The sequence below is a fragment of the Pipistrellus hanaki genome (genome assembly GCF_964339955.1).
Source record: "Pipistrellus hanaki genome assembly, chromosome: 7".
Lineage (NCBI taxonomy): Eukaryota > Metazoa > Chordata > Mammalia > Chiroptera > Vespertilionidae > Pipistrellus > Pipistrellus hanaki.
In genome coordinates this window covers 12,875,760-12,892,947 of record NC_140509.1, presented here as the reverse complement: position 1 = coordinate 12,892,947, position 17,188 = coordinate 12,875,760, and the positions used below count along the sequence as shown (strand labels likewise).

The 17,188-nt window shown below is 51.4% G+C and overlaps 1 protein-coding gene across 2 annotated transcripts; it reads right to left on the bottom strand.

Moving 5' to 3' along the window:
• Positions 1 to 328: 328 nt before the first annotated feature.
• RSPH9 (radial spoke head component 9) lies at positions 329 to 17,084 on the bottom strand. Of its 2 annotated transcripts, XM_084889818.1 has the most exons (5): positions 14,671 to 17,084; positions 10,720 to 10,885; positions 8,279 to 8,408; positions 7,677 to 7,823; positions 329 to 576 (listed from the first exon to the last, which is right to left on the bottom strand). In XM_084889818.1, the coding sequence occupies exons 1-5, from the start codon at positions 14,895 to 14,897 to the stop codon at positions 416 to 418; spliced, it is 831 nt and encodes a 276-aa protein (XP_084745944.1). In that variant the 5' UTR covers positions 14,898 to 17,084; the 3' UTR covers positions 329 to 415. The 2 variants fall into 2 exon arrangements, with proteins under 2 accessions (XP_084745944.1, XP_084745943.1); XM_084889817.1 differs by lacking the exons at positions 329 to 576; positions 7,677 to 7,823 and having other exon boundaries at positions 7,835 to 8,408.
• Positions 17,085 to 17,188: the final 104 nt, after the last annotated feature.

Genomic DNA, 17,188 nt, shown 5'->3' with positions numbered 1-17,188 from the left:
CCAGTTACCCAGCAGAGTCGCTGATCTCTGGTGCTGGGCTACATAATGCAGCTGACGGGAGTTTGTGGGCTGAACAGGTTTCACCCTCTGTTTTGACAGCTGTTAGTCTTGGGCCTGGGGGCTGCAAGGAGGCAAGTTGGTCTGCCTGGCCTGTGTACAACTCTGATGTGAGTCCGGGAGCTGCCTTCCTCAAAGGGCCATTTCCACCCGCCATTCTCTCGTTAGCACATTGCGATTCTCTGCCACTTGCTTAGGAGCTGGGTCTCCCTGCTCCTTAGGCCTCTCCTCAGAGCCTGGACACCAGATGGAGGTGGGGATGAGTGGAAGCGGCAAGACAGAACAAACAGACCAGACTCACTGAAACGTATGAAAATAATGTTGATGCTCTGCATACAGGGTCCCTGGGCGGCCCCTCCTACAGCATGAAGGGCAAGTCCATGTTCTTCTCCCCAGTGCCCACATAGATGTAGCCACAGTTCTTGGTGCCCGGAGCGTGGTAGAAGGTGAGGCCTGGCCAGAGCAGGCTGCGCAGCACCACCAGGGCGTTGCCTCGCTCCATCTGGATGCTCCAGGACCCTGGGGAGGAAGGGAGGCCTGGGTGCTGTGGAGCCAGAGCGCTTCCCAGGGTGCCAGGCCCCAGCCCCTGGGCAGCCAGGCCCAGGTGCTAAGGTTCCACTCAGAAAAGGGAAGACAGTTTAATTACCCTGGCGCTTTACTCCTCCTGATTGCCTTTTAGCCGTTTCACTGTTCATTAAAACCACTTCCAGGGGGAGGGCAAAGGAAATGAAAGGAGGTGAAACTCAAAAGGAGTGCATTTTGTTCCTGTCAGCAAGTCTAGTTAAAGGTTGAGTGGGGGAGGAAGCTGAATCCAAAGGCAGAGGGGAGTTGGAGCCGTTCTGGGGAGACTTTCTCCAGGCTCTGCTAGGGGTAATCACCAGTGACCTTCAGTCCCAGTGCAGTCTGCCCCCACTTGCTGTTTTGCTCTCTCGTCCCCAGTCCCAGAAGCCTCTGCTCTGAGATAGATTAGACCTGACCATAGAAGTCTGACCATTTCGGGCCTGAAGCTCAATAGCCCTCTCTGGGTGCTGAGGGCCTGGGCCATCCTTGGCAGGAGGGGATGTGGGCTACAGCTAACGAGCCTTTGTCTATCCTGGATCCTGCCTTGGTTTTTGCTCCCCAGACAGGAGCAGCCCAGCCCATGGCTGAGTTGTACGGCCATGAGGACTTGGCGGGAAGGACCTGATCCATCTCCAGAACCGAGGGAGGGAGCCGCTGTGTGGGAGGAAGGAGCCTGGGAAAATCGCCTCTGGATGCAGATCTGGAGCTTGTATTCCCCTGCGCACCGAGGCCCCTCCCGGGCCCAGCCGCAGCTCTGTTCCAGACCCTGCCAGAAAGGCAAATGCTTTGAAGGTTTTGGTGTTGGACCAGCCAGTGATGCACTGAGAGCTGTGCTGAGGCCTTCATCGGCTGCCAGCTCAGCTCGGCTGCTTGGCTCCTGCTGCCCCAGCTTCCCACAGGCCTCCTCCGGCCATGGCCCACCCTGGTCACTCCACACCCAGCAGCCTCACAGTTCAGTCCCCACCCACCAGGGGCCACCCGTATCCAAGAGACCTGACCACCAGGAACCCCTGGCCCTGACAGCAGCTCAGCCCTGCGTAGGGTGCCGTCACCTGCCCAAAGCCAAGCCAGAGCTTTCTGGTGCATGTAGGTCAGCTGGCCCTGGCCTGCTCAGGGAAAGGCTGGCCAGGAGTCCACCACAGCTCTGTGCAGTGGCTGCACCAAGTGCTGCCACCCAGGCAAGAGATGATGAAGTAAAGGCTACAGTGAGTCCACTCCCCCAGGCCCACACAGTGCTGGCCAGACAACATCAAGAAGAGTGTCCCCCTGGGGCCACCAGAGCTCTGGCTGGGGCACTGCCTAGGAAGGGGGGTGGATGCTTTCCTGGTCAGGGAAAGGGAGTGTTTCCTGTGGCTCCTACAGTTTTCCTCTCGGCACCTGAAGTCCTCCACCTCCCAGACCTGCCCTAAGAGGCCCAAGGCCCTAGCCTGTTGCTTTCCTAGTCACTCACTCAGAAAACATGTCTAAGGAGTAATGGGAGTGGGACAGACCAGAGCAAAGGATTCCAGGGCACTGCATTCAGCCTTTGGACCGAAACGCAGACCCCAGGAAGGTACATCCCTTAGTCAACCAACCCTGTGCCCAGAGCATCATCTGGGGACAGTCCCCCCCTGTCCTTGTTGCTCACAGCCATACAGCCCCCTTGAACTGAGAAGGAGCGGCTCTGCCCACAGGGAGGGCAGCTTGCAGCCTGCCTGAACCAAATGCTGCCCTGGATAAATGCGTCCTGGTGTCCTCCAGCCTAGACCACTCATCATTTCACTAGAGCCGGCATCTTTTTTTCTTCTTTTTTTGCAAGCATTTTGGCAAACCTGAGCAAGGGCTGGGTCTCAACCTTATACCAACCTGCCCACCAAGGGTTTGGCCACCTCTTTGCTTTAGCAGATGATGGGGCCCAGGCTTATTAGCAGGGGCTCCCCTCACTCCCACTTCCAGAGAGCAAGGAGAAGCTGATAAGGATGCTCGAGAAATACAGTGACACTACAGGGCAGGGGGACAGCAGCGCCAAGCAGGCGGAAGGGTGCTGGCCAAGTGTGGAAGCGGCATGTGAGGGGCCAGCCAACAGCACTGCCTCCCTCCCTCCCTTGCATTCCTGTCACACTCCTGTCCTCCTCTCCTTGTTCCTGGCTCAGCTGGTTGCCCGGGAAACACACAGACTCTTAACGTGCCAGGAGTCACGTAGTGTCTACCTGGGAAGCCAGGCTCTTGCTTGTCACCTTCACCCACTTTTCTTATTGCTGGGAAGACTGGGCCCAGCCAGCCGCTGCTGCCTCTGCCCGTCTGGGGTTCCAGGAAAGGCAGTCTGTTGCAGCCCTGGTGTTTCAGTTCACAGCCCAGTCTCCCCAAAGGTCCCCTCCTGCCCCCTGGCACCCACTCCCTTCTGCAAGCTGCTTTCTGAGGTTTTGGTGGGGAACAAGCCGGTGACCAGGAGCAGGGCCTATTGCAGTCTGCAGGAGCCCTGGGTGCCCAGAGCCCCAGGCTCTCGCCCACCTTGCTAGTGCAGAAACCTCAGGGGAGGGTATGCTTCTCTTAATTAAAATCTCCTGCCCTCCAGGAGGGAAACCAGCAAAGCACTGGATTCCGTTGATGGGGACAGTGGACCAGACTGGGGACCAGGGCTGTCTGGGCAGCAGGTAGCTTAAACCTCTCCAACCAGCACCATACAACTTGTCTCAGACAGAAAATAGGCATGGGTTCCTTCTCAGAATGGCCACTCCCACCACCAAGGGCCACAAGGTATGGTCAAACCCCCTAGAGATTGGGGGGTGGGTAGGATCCTAGAGAAGCGGAAGAGTGCCCTCTCTGGCTAACAGGCTGAGCCCCTGTTAGCCAGGCTTCCAAGGGGCTAGGTAGGAGGAGCCACCTGTATATACCCCCAAGAGAAGGCTGGTCGAGGGTCCCATGTCCCCCACAACTCACCAACGTTCCTGTCCCCCCAACGCCTCCCAAGCACCACCACCACATTTTTAAAGGCTGCTTTTCAGCAGGCAGGCCCCTTGCTGCCCTCTGCTGCCCGATCTGGGCATTGCTGCTGAGGGCTCTCTTGTGCTGGAGCCCCTGCTCCCCCCAGTTTGAGAGAGGTGTCAGATCCAGTGCAGAGTGGAGCAAGGAGGGAAGCCCTGCCCTCCACCCCTCCTGCTTCTGCTGCTGCTCTGCCTGCCCCTCTGCACAGGACACAATGACTTCACTGGTGAGGCGCCTTCTTTCCATTTCCACTTTTCATCCTCTGTTTCATTTATCTTTCCAAACCCTGTAAGGCCAGGGTGGTGCCTGTTTTGTTTACAATGATGTCCCCAGTGCTTGGCGCATAATCGCTGCTCGGTGGCTATTGCTAATGAAGTGAAAGGTTAAGGAGCATGGACTGGCAGGGAACTATCTAGAAATCTGGCCTCCTGACCTGGCACTCCATCTGTTTCCCCTGGCTGCAGCCCAGACTCAGAACTATTAGCTGTTTCCCTGCATCCACCAGGAGGATGGCTCTGCCCCCAAAGCTACTCACTCCCACAAAACTGCAGACCCAGGGCACCACAGAACAGCTCAGCAGGGCATCATGGCCCCAGGCTGTCCCAGGGACAAGCTGCTGATCTCCGGACCTACCTCCACGGGGACAAAGCAGGAGTCCCAGGGACAGGGCCAACCTGTACCACACCTGCTCATGTGACACAAAGTCCCCTTGAACAAGCACCTAAGACCCAGAAAGGAATTAATGGTCTTTCCTGGGCAGGACCTTCCATCCCACCAGCCAGTGCTGGTGTCCCAGGGAACTCTTCCTTGTCCGCCTTAGCAGCCCAGCCCATTCTCTGCTGTCTGCCTGGCCGAGACTCCTCCCGGCAGTTCCTGCTCTTTGACTGGCAGGTAAGGAAGGGAGTCTGGGCGCTCAGAGTGTCTGCTCTCGCTGACCGCACTCCCATCCCCACATCATCCCTCACCGCGCCATCCTGAGGAAACACTGGGCCCGACTTCCGGGAGGCTTTCTGGGGGTGGCTTTGGGAGGAAGGGAGCTGGAGGCCCAGAAGCTGTGAGGTTTCCCAAGGTCAGTCCAAGAGCATCCCTCCCCTCAGGCCACACACACAGGAGATGCCAGGCCCTCAACTCCCTAGGCTCCAGCACTGAGGGAAGAGCGCCAGGCTGGAGTGGACTGGGATGTCAGACCACCCGTTGCTCCTTCAGCCCTAAGGTCCACCATTAGAGCAGAATGTCCAGGGCCCCAGGCCACTGCTACTCACTGCCCAGGCCCAGGTCCTGTGCCTCCCAGGGGCCTGATAAATTCACTTGCTGCCGAAGCCGGTTTGGCTCAGCGGTAGAGCATCGGTCTGTGGACTGAAAGGTCCCAGGTTCGATTCCGGTCAAGGGCATGTACATTGGTTGCGAGCACATCCCCGGTGGGGGGGTGTGCAGGAGGCAGCTGGTAGATGTTTCTCTCTCATCGACGTTTCTAGCTCTCTCTCTCTCCCTTCCTCTCTGAAAAATCAAAATATATTTTTTTTTAAATTCACTTGCTGACGGGGCATATCAGGGTGGCCCCGCATCCTTTAGGGAGACCCCCAGTGCTCCCTATCTCATTCCCCTGCTGCAGGGAGAGACAGCTGCCTTCTGTGTCCCTTCACCCCAAGTGGCAGGGCAGACAGGGCTGATGGGATTCCAATAGGAAGACTGTTGGACCCCCACAGCCCATCCAGCCAGCTTTGATCTTGACTGCAAAGGCCCTAGCACCATCCTTGCCCTCCCATCGCACAGAGGATGAGGCTCTAAGGGTGGGAGGCACTCTTGTGTTAGCCCCTCTGACCACCCAGCATTATGGGAAAAGGGCCTCATCCACTGGCCCTGGGCATCCAGCTGCAGGTGAGAGGGCTGAGGAGTCAGCACCCAGCAGGGCTTTCCAGACTCACCTTGAATTGGAAGGTGGGGCTGCTGCTCCCAGATTAGGGGTATTAAGAGCACTTCTCTCCCCCACCCTTCAGCCCCTGGTGCTGGGTCCCACCATCACAACATTCCTGGCTCCCTTTATCAAACCCCCACTCCCCCTGGGGATGGGCGTCTGGGAGCATAGAGTTGGGGGAGATAACTGGAGTCTGGAAAGGGTTTCTCATGGGTGAGAAATGCCCCAGCCCCTATAAACCTTTATCTCCCCAACAGGTCCCGGAATCCCTTTCCATGCCCAAGGAGGCTTGCCTCGAGCACCCCCATGTGGCCAAGGCCAGTGTAGCCATTCTTTGCTGGCAGCCCTTAGCCACTTGGGGCCCACTGTCTGGCGCCTTGGGCATTGCACGAGCTCTGAAATGCCTCCAGATCTCTGGCTTCCACTTCTCTATCCATCCAGCACCACTCCCTTATCATCACGAATCTGTTTACGAGCCACCAGAAGCCCCTACTGCCTTGATCTAAGCCTCCTACCTTTGGCCCTCTAGGCCCTTCTAGCCCTGCCCAACCCACCTCTCAGGCCTTTGCCACTAAAAATAGATCAATAAGTCCTGGCCAGCCTGGCTCGGTTGGGCATCGTCTCCTGTACCAAAAGGTTGGGGGTTCTATCTATGGCAGCCACATCAATCTTTCTCTTTCTCTTTCTCTTTTATATATAATTTTTACATGAATTCTTATGTGTTAGGCACTGTTAGAATTACTTTGTGCTTAATTCTCATAACAACCCAGTGATGTAGAAAATATCATTATTCCCCTTTCAAAATGAGGAAATTGAGGCACAAGGTAACTGAGGGACTTACCAGTGTCACACAACTAGCAAGTGACAGATTCAGGATTCCATCCCAGGCTGTCTAATTCCAGAGCCCTCACCTTAACCACTACTGCCATCTCACCTCCATCCTGAGTTCCAGCCCACCTGGTGCCTCATTGCTTCTCAAAAGTGTTTCCTCTAGTGGTCCATTCCCATTGTCAGGGTGGTTCAGTTGGTTGGAGCATCATCCCATGAACCAAAAAGGTTTCGGATTCGATCCCTGATCAGGGAGCATATAGGAGGCAACCGATTGATGTTTCTCTCTCACACTGGTTTCTCTCTCTCTCTCTCTCTCTCTCTCTCTCTCTCTCTCTCACACACACACACACACACACACACACACACACACCAGTAAAACATATCCTCAAGTGAGGACAAAAAAAAAAAGATGAGAGTCACCATCTCCTTGACACCACAGTTAATGCCAGAATCCTGAAGTCTCATTCTCTGACACTTATGTGCCCTTGGGTTTAACTCTGAGCCTCTGTTTCTTTGTCTATAAAATGAGGATAATAACAATATCTACCTCTTAGGTTGGCTGTGAATCTTAAAATGAGATAAGGTATACAAAGGGTTGAGTACAGTGCCTAGCACACAATAAGCAGTGCCACTGCTTTTATAAGTTGTTATCATCATTGCCGTCATCAACAAATCCCTCCAGTTCTCAGACATGTAGACAGAAGGAGTTAGAGGCGCTGAGTCAGTGTCTTGGGTGTGCCCCAGACTGCCCAGAGCCTGGCACCTGCCCTGGTGTCCAGCATCCAAGCAAGAGCATCTTCCCAGAACACGTGCTCTACGGTGAAGCTCAGGTGATGGAAATGGGTCTCTGTGACCCAACCACCCAAAGGTGCATGTGTGAGCCAGGCGTGTCCTGAAGCATAGGAAGGCCTCTGAAGCTGTATGTTTTAAGATTTAAAAGTCCCATACACATAGCAGGAAGCAAATATCCTTAGTAGGCAGATGCTCAGTCAATCAGCACCTACTTATTGAATACCAGCTATGTACCAAACACTGGATCTAACCCCAAACTAACAGAGATGGATGTGTGCCTCTGTTCAAGATTGATTCGAAAGTCGAGAGACTTCTTGTCTGTGAAAGCATATGGAAGACAACCCTTGTGTCCGCAAACATTTACCCCCCACTTCCTATGAGCTGAAACTTGTATTGGACCCTGGGGAAGGCCCACCCTCAAGCACCCACATTGATCCACTCCACTCTGAGAGTGGAACCAGGCTTTAGTTCCACTCTCAGAGGAGAACGGCAGGGGCATGGCCTACCGCTCTGGCCGGAGGGCAGATCCACGGTTTTCTGAGTAGCAGACTATTACCTTTGGGGATGTCATGCTCCAAGGAGTCCATGAAGTCCAGGGAGGGGTCTAGGTCTGCCTTCTCAAGCAAGGTCTTGTTCTTCAGCTCAATTGGCTCCCTGAAGTGGAAGTAGGAACTGAGCTTCTTAGCTTCGGACAAGGTCAGTCCTGCAAAGAGGTAGCAGGTGGGAAGGGAGCCCCACAGCCTACTTTCTCTGTGCACGGGGAACAGTGGGGGAGCTTGCAAATTACTCAGTCAGCTACTGACAGAACTGAAGGGAGAAGAGGGCATAGTGTTCCCTCCCCCCAAATTTGGCCCAGATCCTGCAATGAGGAGAGACCACTGAGGAGGAAGGTGGGGGAAGGCAGAAAGGCCAGACCCATGGAAAGACCTGAGACCCAGATGGCCAAATGCTCTCCCACCCTCAGGCAGAAACGAGGCAGGGTCCAGTGACTGGGGAAGCCACCGATGCCAGTCACTGGACACATCCTCTCACCTGATGTGGTCACAGCTGTTTCTTTTCTGAGGAAGTGGGCAGTTTTGCACAGACTCCCACATGTGTGTCTGGCTATGCTCAGGAAGGATGTCCTCCTGCCCATGAGAGAGGCATCAGAGAACTCACCTTCAAAGGTCCGATTGACATGGGTGGGTCCAAAAGGACTCTTAAAGAGGGCGCCTCGGGGGATAATAGCCACAGCCTTGTCTATCTGGTCAATGATGGACACCAAGCGGGTCTCCTCCTTGATCCGGATCTGAGGAGACAGGAGACAAGCCTCCCTGCCAGGGCACTGTGCCCACTCACCCCTGGTGCAGGGCCCTCTGCATAACCATCTGACCTCGGTCACCACCGTGTAGATGCCCAGTCCATGAAAAATCATGCTGGGTGAGTCCTCCCTCTCCTCCTATCAAGATTTTCTTTCGCCGAAACCGGTTTGGCTCAGTGGATAGAGCGTCAGCCTGCGGACTCAAAGGTCCCAGATTGGATTCCGGTCAAGGGCATGTACTTCCGTTGCGGGCACATCCACAGTAGGGGGCATGCAAGAGGCAGCTGATTGATGACTCTCTCATCGATGTTTCTCTCTATCTCTCCCTTCCTCTCTGTAAAAAATCAATAAAATATATATTTTTTAAACGATTTTCTTTCTTTTTAAAATTAGTAATACATACTGGTGGTGCAATATTTAAAACTTAAAAAAAAAAAGTCTCTCTCACCTCATCTCTTGTCTCCCAGTTGCCCTCATTGGGGAAAATCACAGTTAATGGTTTCTGTACCCTTCCGGAAGCATGCTATCTCATCGTCAGATTTAAATGTTGATTATTTTTGCCTTTTGAAAATATAAAAGCAATCATGCTTACTGTAAACTACTTGGGTAATCAGAAATATTTTATAGAATACCTGAGAATTAAAACCATTCATAAACCTATCTCCTAAAGATAATTAGTGATAATATATTGGTATACTTCCTTTTATCTTTTTTAATGATATATTTAAAGCACAATTAAAATCATAGTTTCTATAGTTTCATATCCTACTCTTTGATTTGACAAAGCATCACCCCATATTTCCCAAGCATCAGCCCATGTTAACACATCTTTATGCCGATGAGATTTGGTTTACAATCAATATCAAGGGCAACCCTGAGCAAAAGGATTTCATAGAGATGTTGGAGGAAAATAGCATCTGACAGGGAAAACATGTCACCAAGGGCCCCCAGAGTCACTCGGCCACCTATTTCCCATGGGCTATCCACTGGAATTCTTTACAAAGCAGAATTCTTTACAAAGCAGGAGATGGGGTTTCAGAAAGTGACATCTCATTTAATCTGCACAAGCCTGGGGAGCAAATATAATGATCCAAATTTTACAGAAAATAAAACTGAAGGGAAGTTAAGCTTGTCAGGTGGGAAGGGGTGGGTGTTGGACCCAGACTTTGGGCATCACCTAGGTTCACTGTGTTTTGAATTCTGGCTTTGTCTAGTTTCAAAAGTTGGGCTCCTTTTCTGACCTAGCTTTCCATTCCTAGGAGTTGGTCATTCAGATAGATTGCATCCAGTGGAAATGATGTATGGACAAGATCACTGCTTGTCAGAGTTAAACCTTGGAAACCTCCATTTCCATGAAAACATCACAGGTGAAATTATGTTGCATTCACACATGGTAAAAAGAGTGGGGATGCTCTTTAAGGCACTGATATAGAAAGATCTCCAAAGTGTATTGTTAGGTGAAAAATGCAGGGTGCAGAGCGGTATGTATAACATGCTGCCATTTGTTTTGTTTTGTTTGGAAGACAAGGGAATATGTAGAGGTATTTGCTGTCTCAGGTGACAGAGCTTCTCACATTTAAAAGTGAATTTAAATCCCCTGGGAATGTGCTCAAATGCAGATCTTCATCCCCCACCTCCCATTAGTCTGCATTTCAAACGCCTAGAGTAGGGGTGTCGAACTCAATCAGAGAAGGGGCCAAAATCTAAAATCCAGCCTAAATCGCGGGCCGAATGGTTTACTGAACAGTCATAAACTGACAATGTCATAAACTGACAGCGGAGTGCAGTGATGACAGCGAGGTGCGGGCCACATTGCAAGGCCTGGCGGGCTGGATTTGGCCCGCGGGCCTTGTGTTTGACACATGTGGCCTAGAGCATAGAGATGTGTCTGACCCGGGCTGCACTTTGAGTAGCAAGATTTGGATATACACACACACACACACACACACACACACACACACACACACACGCAAAATGGTTACATTACTGCCCCCCAGAAAAAGGACCTGGGTGACCGGAAGACAGGGCTTGGAGACACTCTACTATATTCCTTTCTGTACATTTGAATTTTGAACTATATGGATTACTTATATAGGAAAACAACTGCTACAAAAATGTAAGAGCTTGTGCCCATGCCCTTACCTGAGAGCCAGGCTCCTCAAGAGCTGACCATCCACTCCCCACACTGCTGCTCCCCACACTGCTGCTATGTTGTTGTCACCATATTTCTGTTGGGCTGGATTTTGGATGCCCCTGACCCTCTTCCCTCGGCCCCTCCTCCTCTCTCATGTTCACTCACCACTATTTCTTCTTCATAGACCTTATCACCCTCGTTCACCTTCTGCAGCTCGGTGTATTCATACTCATGGGAAGGGTCCCCCATGAAGCGGCCCTTCACCACAGACGTCTGTGTTATCATCTCTTCTGTGGCCGGAGGCAAGAGGCTCCACTCCATGCAGTTCAGGCTGCCAACAACATCCACATCACCCTGGTTTCCAACTCCGACTCCCGCTCGGGCTTCCTGCCACCACCTCTTCTCCCAAAGGTGAGGCCCGAGAAACACCCCACCCCTGTATGTGATGCAAATTCAATTTTATTTTTTTAAATGTCACAAAAAGCCCATGTATGCTGAAGTTCCAAGAGCTTCTTCCCAGATATCTGGACTATAAGGTCCCGGATGAGTTCTGGAAGCTGAATTTTACAGGCGCCTCTGCTTCGGTGGGCCCCTAAGTCATGCTCAGTCTGCCTACTGAGTCCACAGCACGGCCCTCTTCCCCTTTTCTCAGGAAAGCCGGGCCCAGGCTCAAGGCCCTCTCCTTTGAGGTCTCCAGGAGCACTAGCCAGCCCTGTCCCTTCTTTCTCACTTCCCAATGAGTGAGGACATCCTGCCAGCCCTCTCACTCAGGCCCTGGGTCCCCAATCTGCTCTCAGATCATCTTTCCTGCCTTCGCTCTCTAGGGCCTCCTTCTGAATATAAAAACTTATCAGCTTTCTAACACAACAGCCCTCAAACCCATGCCCCTCTAGAAAGTGCCCCTTTCCTATCCCTTCCTCCTCTGCCCCAGCTCTGAGCAATAATCTCAGGACCATGTGCCCTCTGGGAGCCCTCCTTTCCCCCACTTCCACTCTCTGGCCAGTGCGCCAGGATCTCTGCCCCCTCCACCCCAAGAAACTACTTAGGAGAAAGCTATCCATGGAATGCCCTGAAAGACCGCAATTGCATTTCCATTCCTACTTCTTTTTTAAAAAATATGTTTTTATTGATTTCAGTGAGGAAGGGAGATGGAGGAAGAGATAGAAACACAGAAATAGGAACAGAAATAAGAGAGAAAAACTGATTGGCTGCCTCTTGCACATCCCACTCTGGGGATCAAGCCCGCAACCTGGACATGTACCCTGATTGGGAATTGAACCGTGACCTCCTGGTTCATAGGTCAACGCTCAACTACTGAGCCATGCCAGCTGGTCTCCATTCCTACTTCTTTTGATATTTCCTTCTCCCTGCTCCAGTGCCTTAAGTACAATATTTCCAGGGATCTAGTCTCACCCCTCTTTTCTCTCTGGAGTCTCACCCAATTGCCTCCCAAAGCCCTAGCTAATGACTAATCAGTATCCAGAATCCAACCAACCATCTCAAACTGCTTTTCCCCTGGGCCAAGTCATCATCTACACTTGCCTGGTTACTGCAGTAGCCTCCTAACTGATCTCCCAACTTCCATACTCACTCCTCCTTGTGTTAAAACCTAAGCCAGACCGTGCGTCTGTGCAGAGCCTTTCTATGGCTTCCTGTTGGGCCAACTCCTTACAGTGCCCCACGAGGCCCTGCATGAATGTCTCCAGCCCCTTACTTCTCTGACCTTATGTCCTGCAATGCCCCGTCCTCACCCCTCTCTAGCCCCTCTGGCCTATATGGGTTCCACAAACACAGTAAGCACACACCTTAGGGCCTTTGCACGTGCCTGGAATTCTTTTCCCTCAAATAAGCACATAGCTCACTCAGTTGCTTCAGGTCTTTCTCAAACGTTGCCTTATCAGAGGCCATCCTCTCCACCTTATTTAAAGCGGTAACCATTCCTGCGTCCTCTGTCCCCTTACCACTTAGCACCAGCCGACAGCAACACATGCTTATCTGTTGTCTACCTCCCCTCCTCCTCCACACACACTATAATGTAAACTTTATGAATACAAGGGCTTTGTCTTGTTTACCAATGAATTCCTGGTGCCTGGATCAATGCCTGGCACATAGTGTGAGTGCTGAAGAAAGAAAAACTTATAGGATAAAATGAAATGAGTCTCAAATCTGTCTTCAGTTCAAATTTTTCTCCTGGACTCCAGATCTGAACTTTAACACACCTCCTTACCACTCTGCCCCCAGGCACCACACACCCAATTCACTAGGTCTAACCTCCTTCTCTAATTCGATTTGCTGCTTTTGTTGTTGTTAGTCCTAACTCCAGGATATTTTTCCATTGGTAGAGTGGAAGAAAGAGTGACAGAGAAAGAAGCAATGATGTAAGACACACACATTGATTGGTTGCCTCCCACATGCGCCCTGATCAGGGCTGGGGATCCTGCCTGCATACTGAGGTATGTGCCCTTGACCAGGACCCTTCAGTCCACAGGCTGACGCTCTATTCACTAATGCAAACCAGCTAGGGCTGTCCTGCTTTTTTAATTCTCCCCCAGTAGGTGGCATCAGCACATAATCAGCTGCTAAACTGGAAGGAGCCAGCCTTGACTTCTTCTTCACCTCCCCCAGGCACAAATCCTGACAGTTCTACCACTTACATCTAAAGCAGGCCTCTCCTCAATTCCCTCAGCTGGGCGCTACAATGGATTTCTAAATGCTTACCCACTTCTGGCCACTCTGCCCACGCAGATCAAAGCAGGCTCTTGCTCGTAGCCCTTCCATGGCTCCCATAGCCCAGGACAAGGTTCAAACCTCTAGGCTTCTCCATCCAGTTCTACTAACACCTTCTGCTGCCACTGCTATGGTTACCTGTTCCATACTGGCTGCAGCTGTTCTTCCAAACACCCCAAGCCAGCTGCAGCCAAGTATGCACAACTGTTCCTTCTAACTGACATGCCTTTTCCTCACACCTTTCTGGAAATCTGTTCATCTTTCAGATGGCAAAGAAGTTACTTCCTAATGACCTTATTTAACTGCTCTCTAGGGGAATGCCCACCTTGGTCTCACTTTGTGTACAACTCTATTCTAGTTTTGCCCTGGCCAGTGTGACTTAGTTGGTCCCATGCAACAAGAGGTCTCTGGTTCAATTCCCGGTCAGGACACAGGCCCAGGTTGTGGTTCCACACCCAGTAGGGTGCAGGAGGCAGCCTATTGATGTCTCTCTCTCTCTCTCTCTCTCTCCCTCTCTCTCTCTCTCTCTCTCTCAAATCAATAAAAACATATCTTTAAAAAAAAAGAAATAGCAACTCTATTCTAGTTTTAACACGCTTTGCTGTGATTGCCAGGGTACACACCGGTCTTCCTCCCTAAGATGTGAATAGCTTGGAGATGGGTTTAGTCTCAGCCCTCTTTGTAATGCCAAATCAAGATGCATCCAAACAGTGTTGGACTGATGTGTGGATCAATAAATGAAGTCTCCAACTTCCTGCGCCTAACAGGCTGCTTTGTGAGGTGCTGAACTCCCCATAAACGCTGGGATCGTCAAAAAGCAGCTGCATGGTCCTGAATGGTAGTGTCCAAGTAACTTTCCCTGGTCCTAAATCCCTGTCCTCCCATTCCACATTCCTCCGCCACTTCCTAGAGAGCCTGGGGCTGTGAGCCAGCACTTCCACGGAAGATGGTCTCTGCATATGCTTCCAAATAGCTCCACACAACCTCTGACACTTCTCCAAATTCAACTCACCACGCCCGCACCAGGCGGCACCTGGTTTCTAACCCAGGTCTCCGTTATCTAGGAAATTTCGCCTCCGCCCTTGGCCCAGACTCCATTGGAAGCCCACCCGTCTCTAAGTTTCCCCTGCGTCCCTTTCCCCAAGCACAGAAGTGTCCCCCCAGAGGCCCGCCCTCAGACCTCGTCCCTCCCCCTCAGGCTCCTTTGGGTTCTCAGGTCCCTGGCCTCCGGACCCTCTCCCCACCCGCCTTCCCTCCTCTGCAAATCCCTTCTCCACCTGCTTCCTTGACCCCGCAGCCCCCGCCCCTTTCGGTTCCTACCACCACCCCTCTCCCTTCCAGGCCACCCAGTGGCCCTCCCTCCGTATCGCCCAGCGGCCGCCGCTGCACCTGTACAGGGTCTTGCGCGGAGCCAGTTGGTCCTCATCCAGGCCCTGCGCGATATAGTAATCGGCGACGAGGCCAAGGATGCGGCCCCAGAAGAGCACCCGACTGTAGCGATAGTCGCGCTTCACCAGCAAAAGGGAAGTGAGCAGCGAGGCCCGGCGGTCCGGGCTGAGGCCCTGCCCGCTGCCCGACGCCAGCTCCAGGGACAGCAGGAGACTGTCCGCGTCCATCTCCGCGGCCGCTCGGCTCAACGTCCTCCAGGTTGCTAGGAGAAGCCGTCTCCATGGAGACCCAAAGCCCCGCCCTTCCCTCAGGCAGGAAGTAGGATCACACCCACCCGTGGCCCAGCCCTTCCGGGGCCTCTGGCCAGCCCGGATCCCCCCGGAGCGGTTCCTAAAAGCCTGGGCACACTCCAGCCCCCGCCCTCTTCCTTCCTCGGGTTGGTGACAGGAAGTGTTTAGTTATCACGGGATCCGCAGTGTTTCCCCTAAAATAGTATGAGGTTAGTGGTCCCAATTCTGTAGATATTTTTGCCTTTCCCAAGTCCTCCCATATGAATTACATTTATTGAATCCTCACTGTATATGTAATGAGGCTTGGGAAGAAAAACAACACAATAGTGACACAAGCTGTATTATTTCACTTCAGTCATGCCCCTTCTTGGCCTCAGAATTGTCTGTGAAAAAAAATAATTTTAAATGCTCTTGGCACTAAAAGTTTAGGCATCCAAGACAATCCGCCGCCAATTACAGGTCTTACATGATGGGGTCCATCCATTTCATTCTCTTCAATCTTCAGATGTCTCTCTCTACCCCTTCCTTAGTACTATTCCACCTAACTGGCAAATGAAGACCGAGGCAATGGGGCAAGGGGGTGGGAAGAGGGGTACAAAAAGGGTGACATTTACAGACTTCACTTTGCATTCAGCTACCACCTATTTACCTCCCTGGCCCCACAGCAGTTGCTTTTAAGCCCAAATGGTAGCAACACATGAAAGGGCAGAACCCCACTGCAGCTGGGGCTCTTCGCTTCCTGGGCTAACGACTGGCTACGTCTTCACACCCATCTCTGGAGGCCCCAGCCAAGGTCAAACAAGCAGGTGTCTTCGCAAGCTTGTTGTCGGGAAGGTGGGGTTTATTAATATTAACTGATCCTTGCAGGGGGGGATGTAGACGAGGTGAAAAAAGGCATAGAGGGGATAAATGGTGATAGAAAAGATAAAATAAAATTGACATAACATACAATATATACATATATATGCACACACTGATCTTTTAATTTCTGAATTCCTTTGGAGAAGACTCAAGAAATCAAAATGACCTGGGCCCCATGCCAAGCCAATAGAGAAGCGAGTGTCTAAATTACCCAGATAATTACTTTGTTTTGGTTGTCCAGATATTGTTTATGAAGCCTTTTAAAATCAGTACTCGAGGGTGCTGACATGGGTTAATGTGTCTTCCACCTCAAAATAATTTGTAACTCTGTTTCATCTCTCCCTCAGTTCAGTCAGATCCCTCTAGCCTGTCCTTTCCCAAGTGGGCGATATGGCCTGTTCCTCTTCTGTAGGTAGAAAAAACAGCCACCTGGAGCATATTCTAGCTGGTGGAATATGCTTCAGGTGGTCAGAGCACAGAAAACCCAAACCTTTTGTTCTTATTGATTCCATATTTACTCCGAACCTATTAATGTCAGGTCCCATGTAGGGAAACACAATATGAAGCCAGAAAGAGGAGTCCTGCCGCTTTCTAATACTGCCACCTTGGCAGGGCAAATCCTGATTAATATTTCACAGTGAAACCACACAGATGCACAGCAGTGTAAAGCATTCAGCTGCTAGTGCCAGGTTTGAATTCAGGTTTCCACTCTTGGGCAAGTTATTCTATCTACCCAAGCCTCATCTATAAAATGGGGTCAATGTCAAAAAACAAGGCTGTTAGATTAGATAAAAATGTATGTGAAGTGCTTAAAAGAGAGCATAAAATATAAACCATTTTCTTTTCTTGACAAAACATAAAACATTCTTCTTAGAACATAAAAATAGCATATATTTATACCGTCCCCATTTATAGACACATTCCTATCTGCACCACCAGCAGGGTGAGGACTATGTATTCAGCTTCCAAGAAATAAGCAGGCACTGCCAATGGAGACAGGCAGGGCTGAACTCCAAAAGGGGCGTTTGGTCTTGGAGAGCAGATCCCAAAGGGCGATCCTGGGGCCTCAGCCTACAGTTAAATCACATTTTGCAAAGATCCTCTCAGTTTTCTTTCCTTGGCCTAGTCTTTCATCTCCATTCCCGTGTGACCTCTGCTCTAGGCACGCATTTTAAGGGTCAAAACCAGTATGTGACAAGGAAAGAATGTTAGGCTAGGAGTTAGCTAATGAGTACTCTAGTCCCAACTGACATCAAACTGCTCCAGATCCTTGGCCAAGTCACTTAACTTCCCAGACTGGCCTGAAGCTGATGAAGAGAAAGAACTGGTGGTGAGAAACTATAAATAAATAAATAAGAGACTAAGTA

Coding starts and splice junctions, on each gene's coding strand:
- RSPH9 (XM_084889817.1), bottom strand. CDS start 14,897: ATGGACGCGGACAGTCTCCTGCTGTCCCTGGAGCTGGCGTCGGGCAGC. Junction 10,886..14,670: donor CCGCGCAAGACCCTGTACAG/GTGCAGCGGCGG, acceptor TGTTGTTGGCAG/CCTGAACTGCATGGAGTGGA. Junction 8,409..10,719: donor TCTATGAAGAAGAAATAGTG/GTGAGTGAACAT, acceptor CTGTCTCCTCAG/ATCCGGATCAAGGAGGAGAC.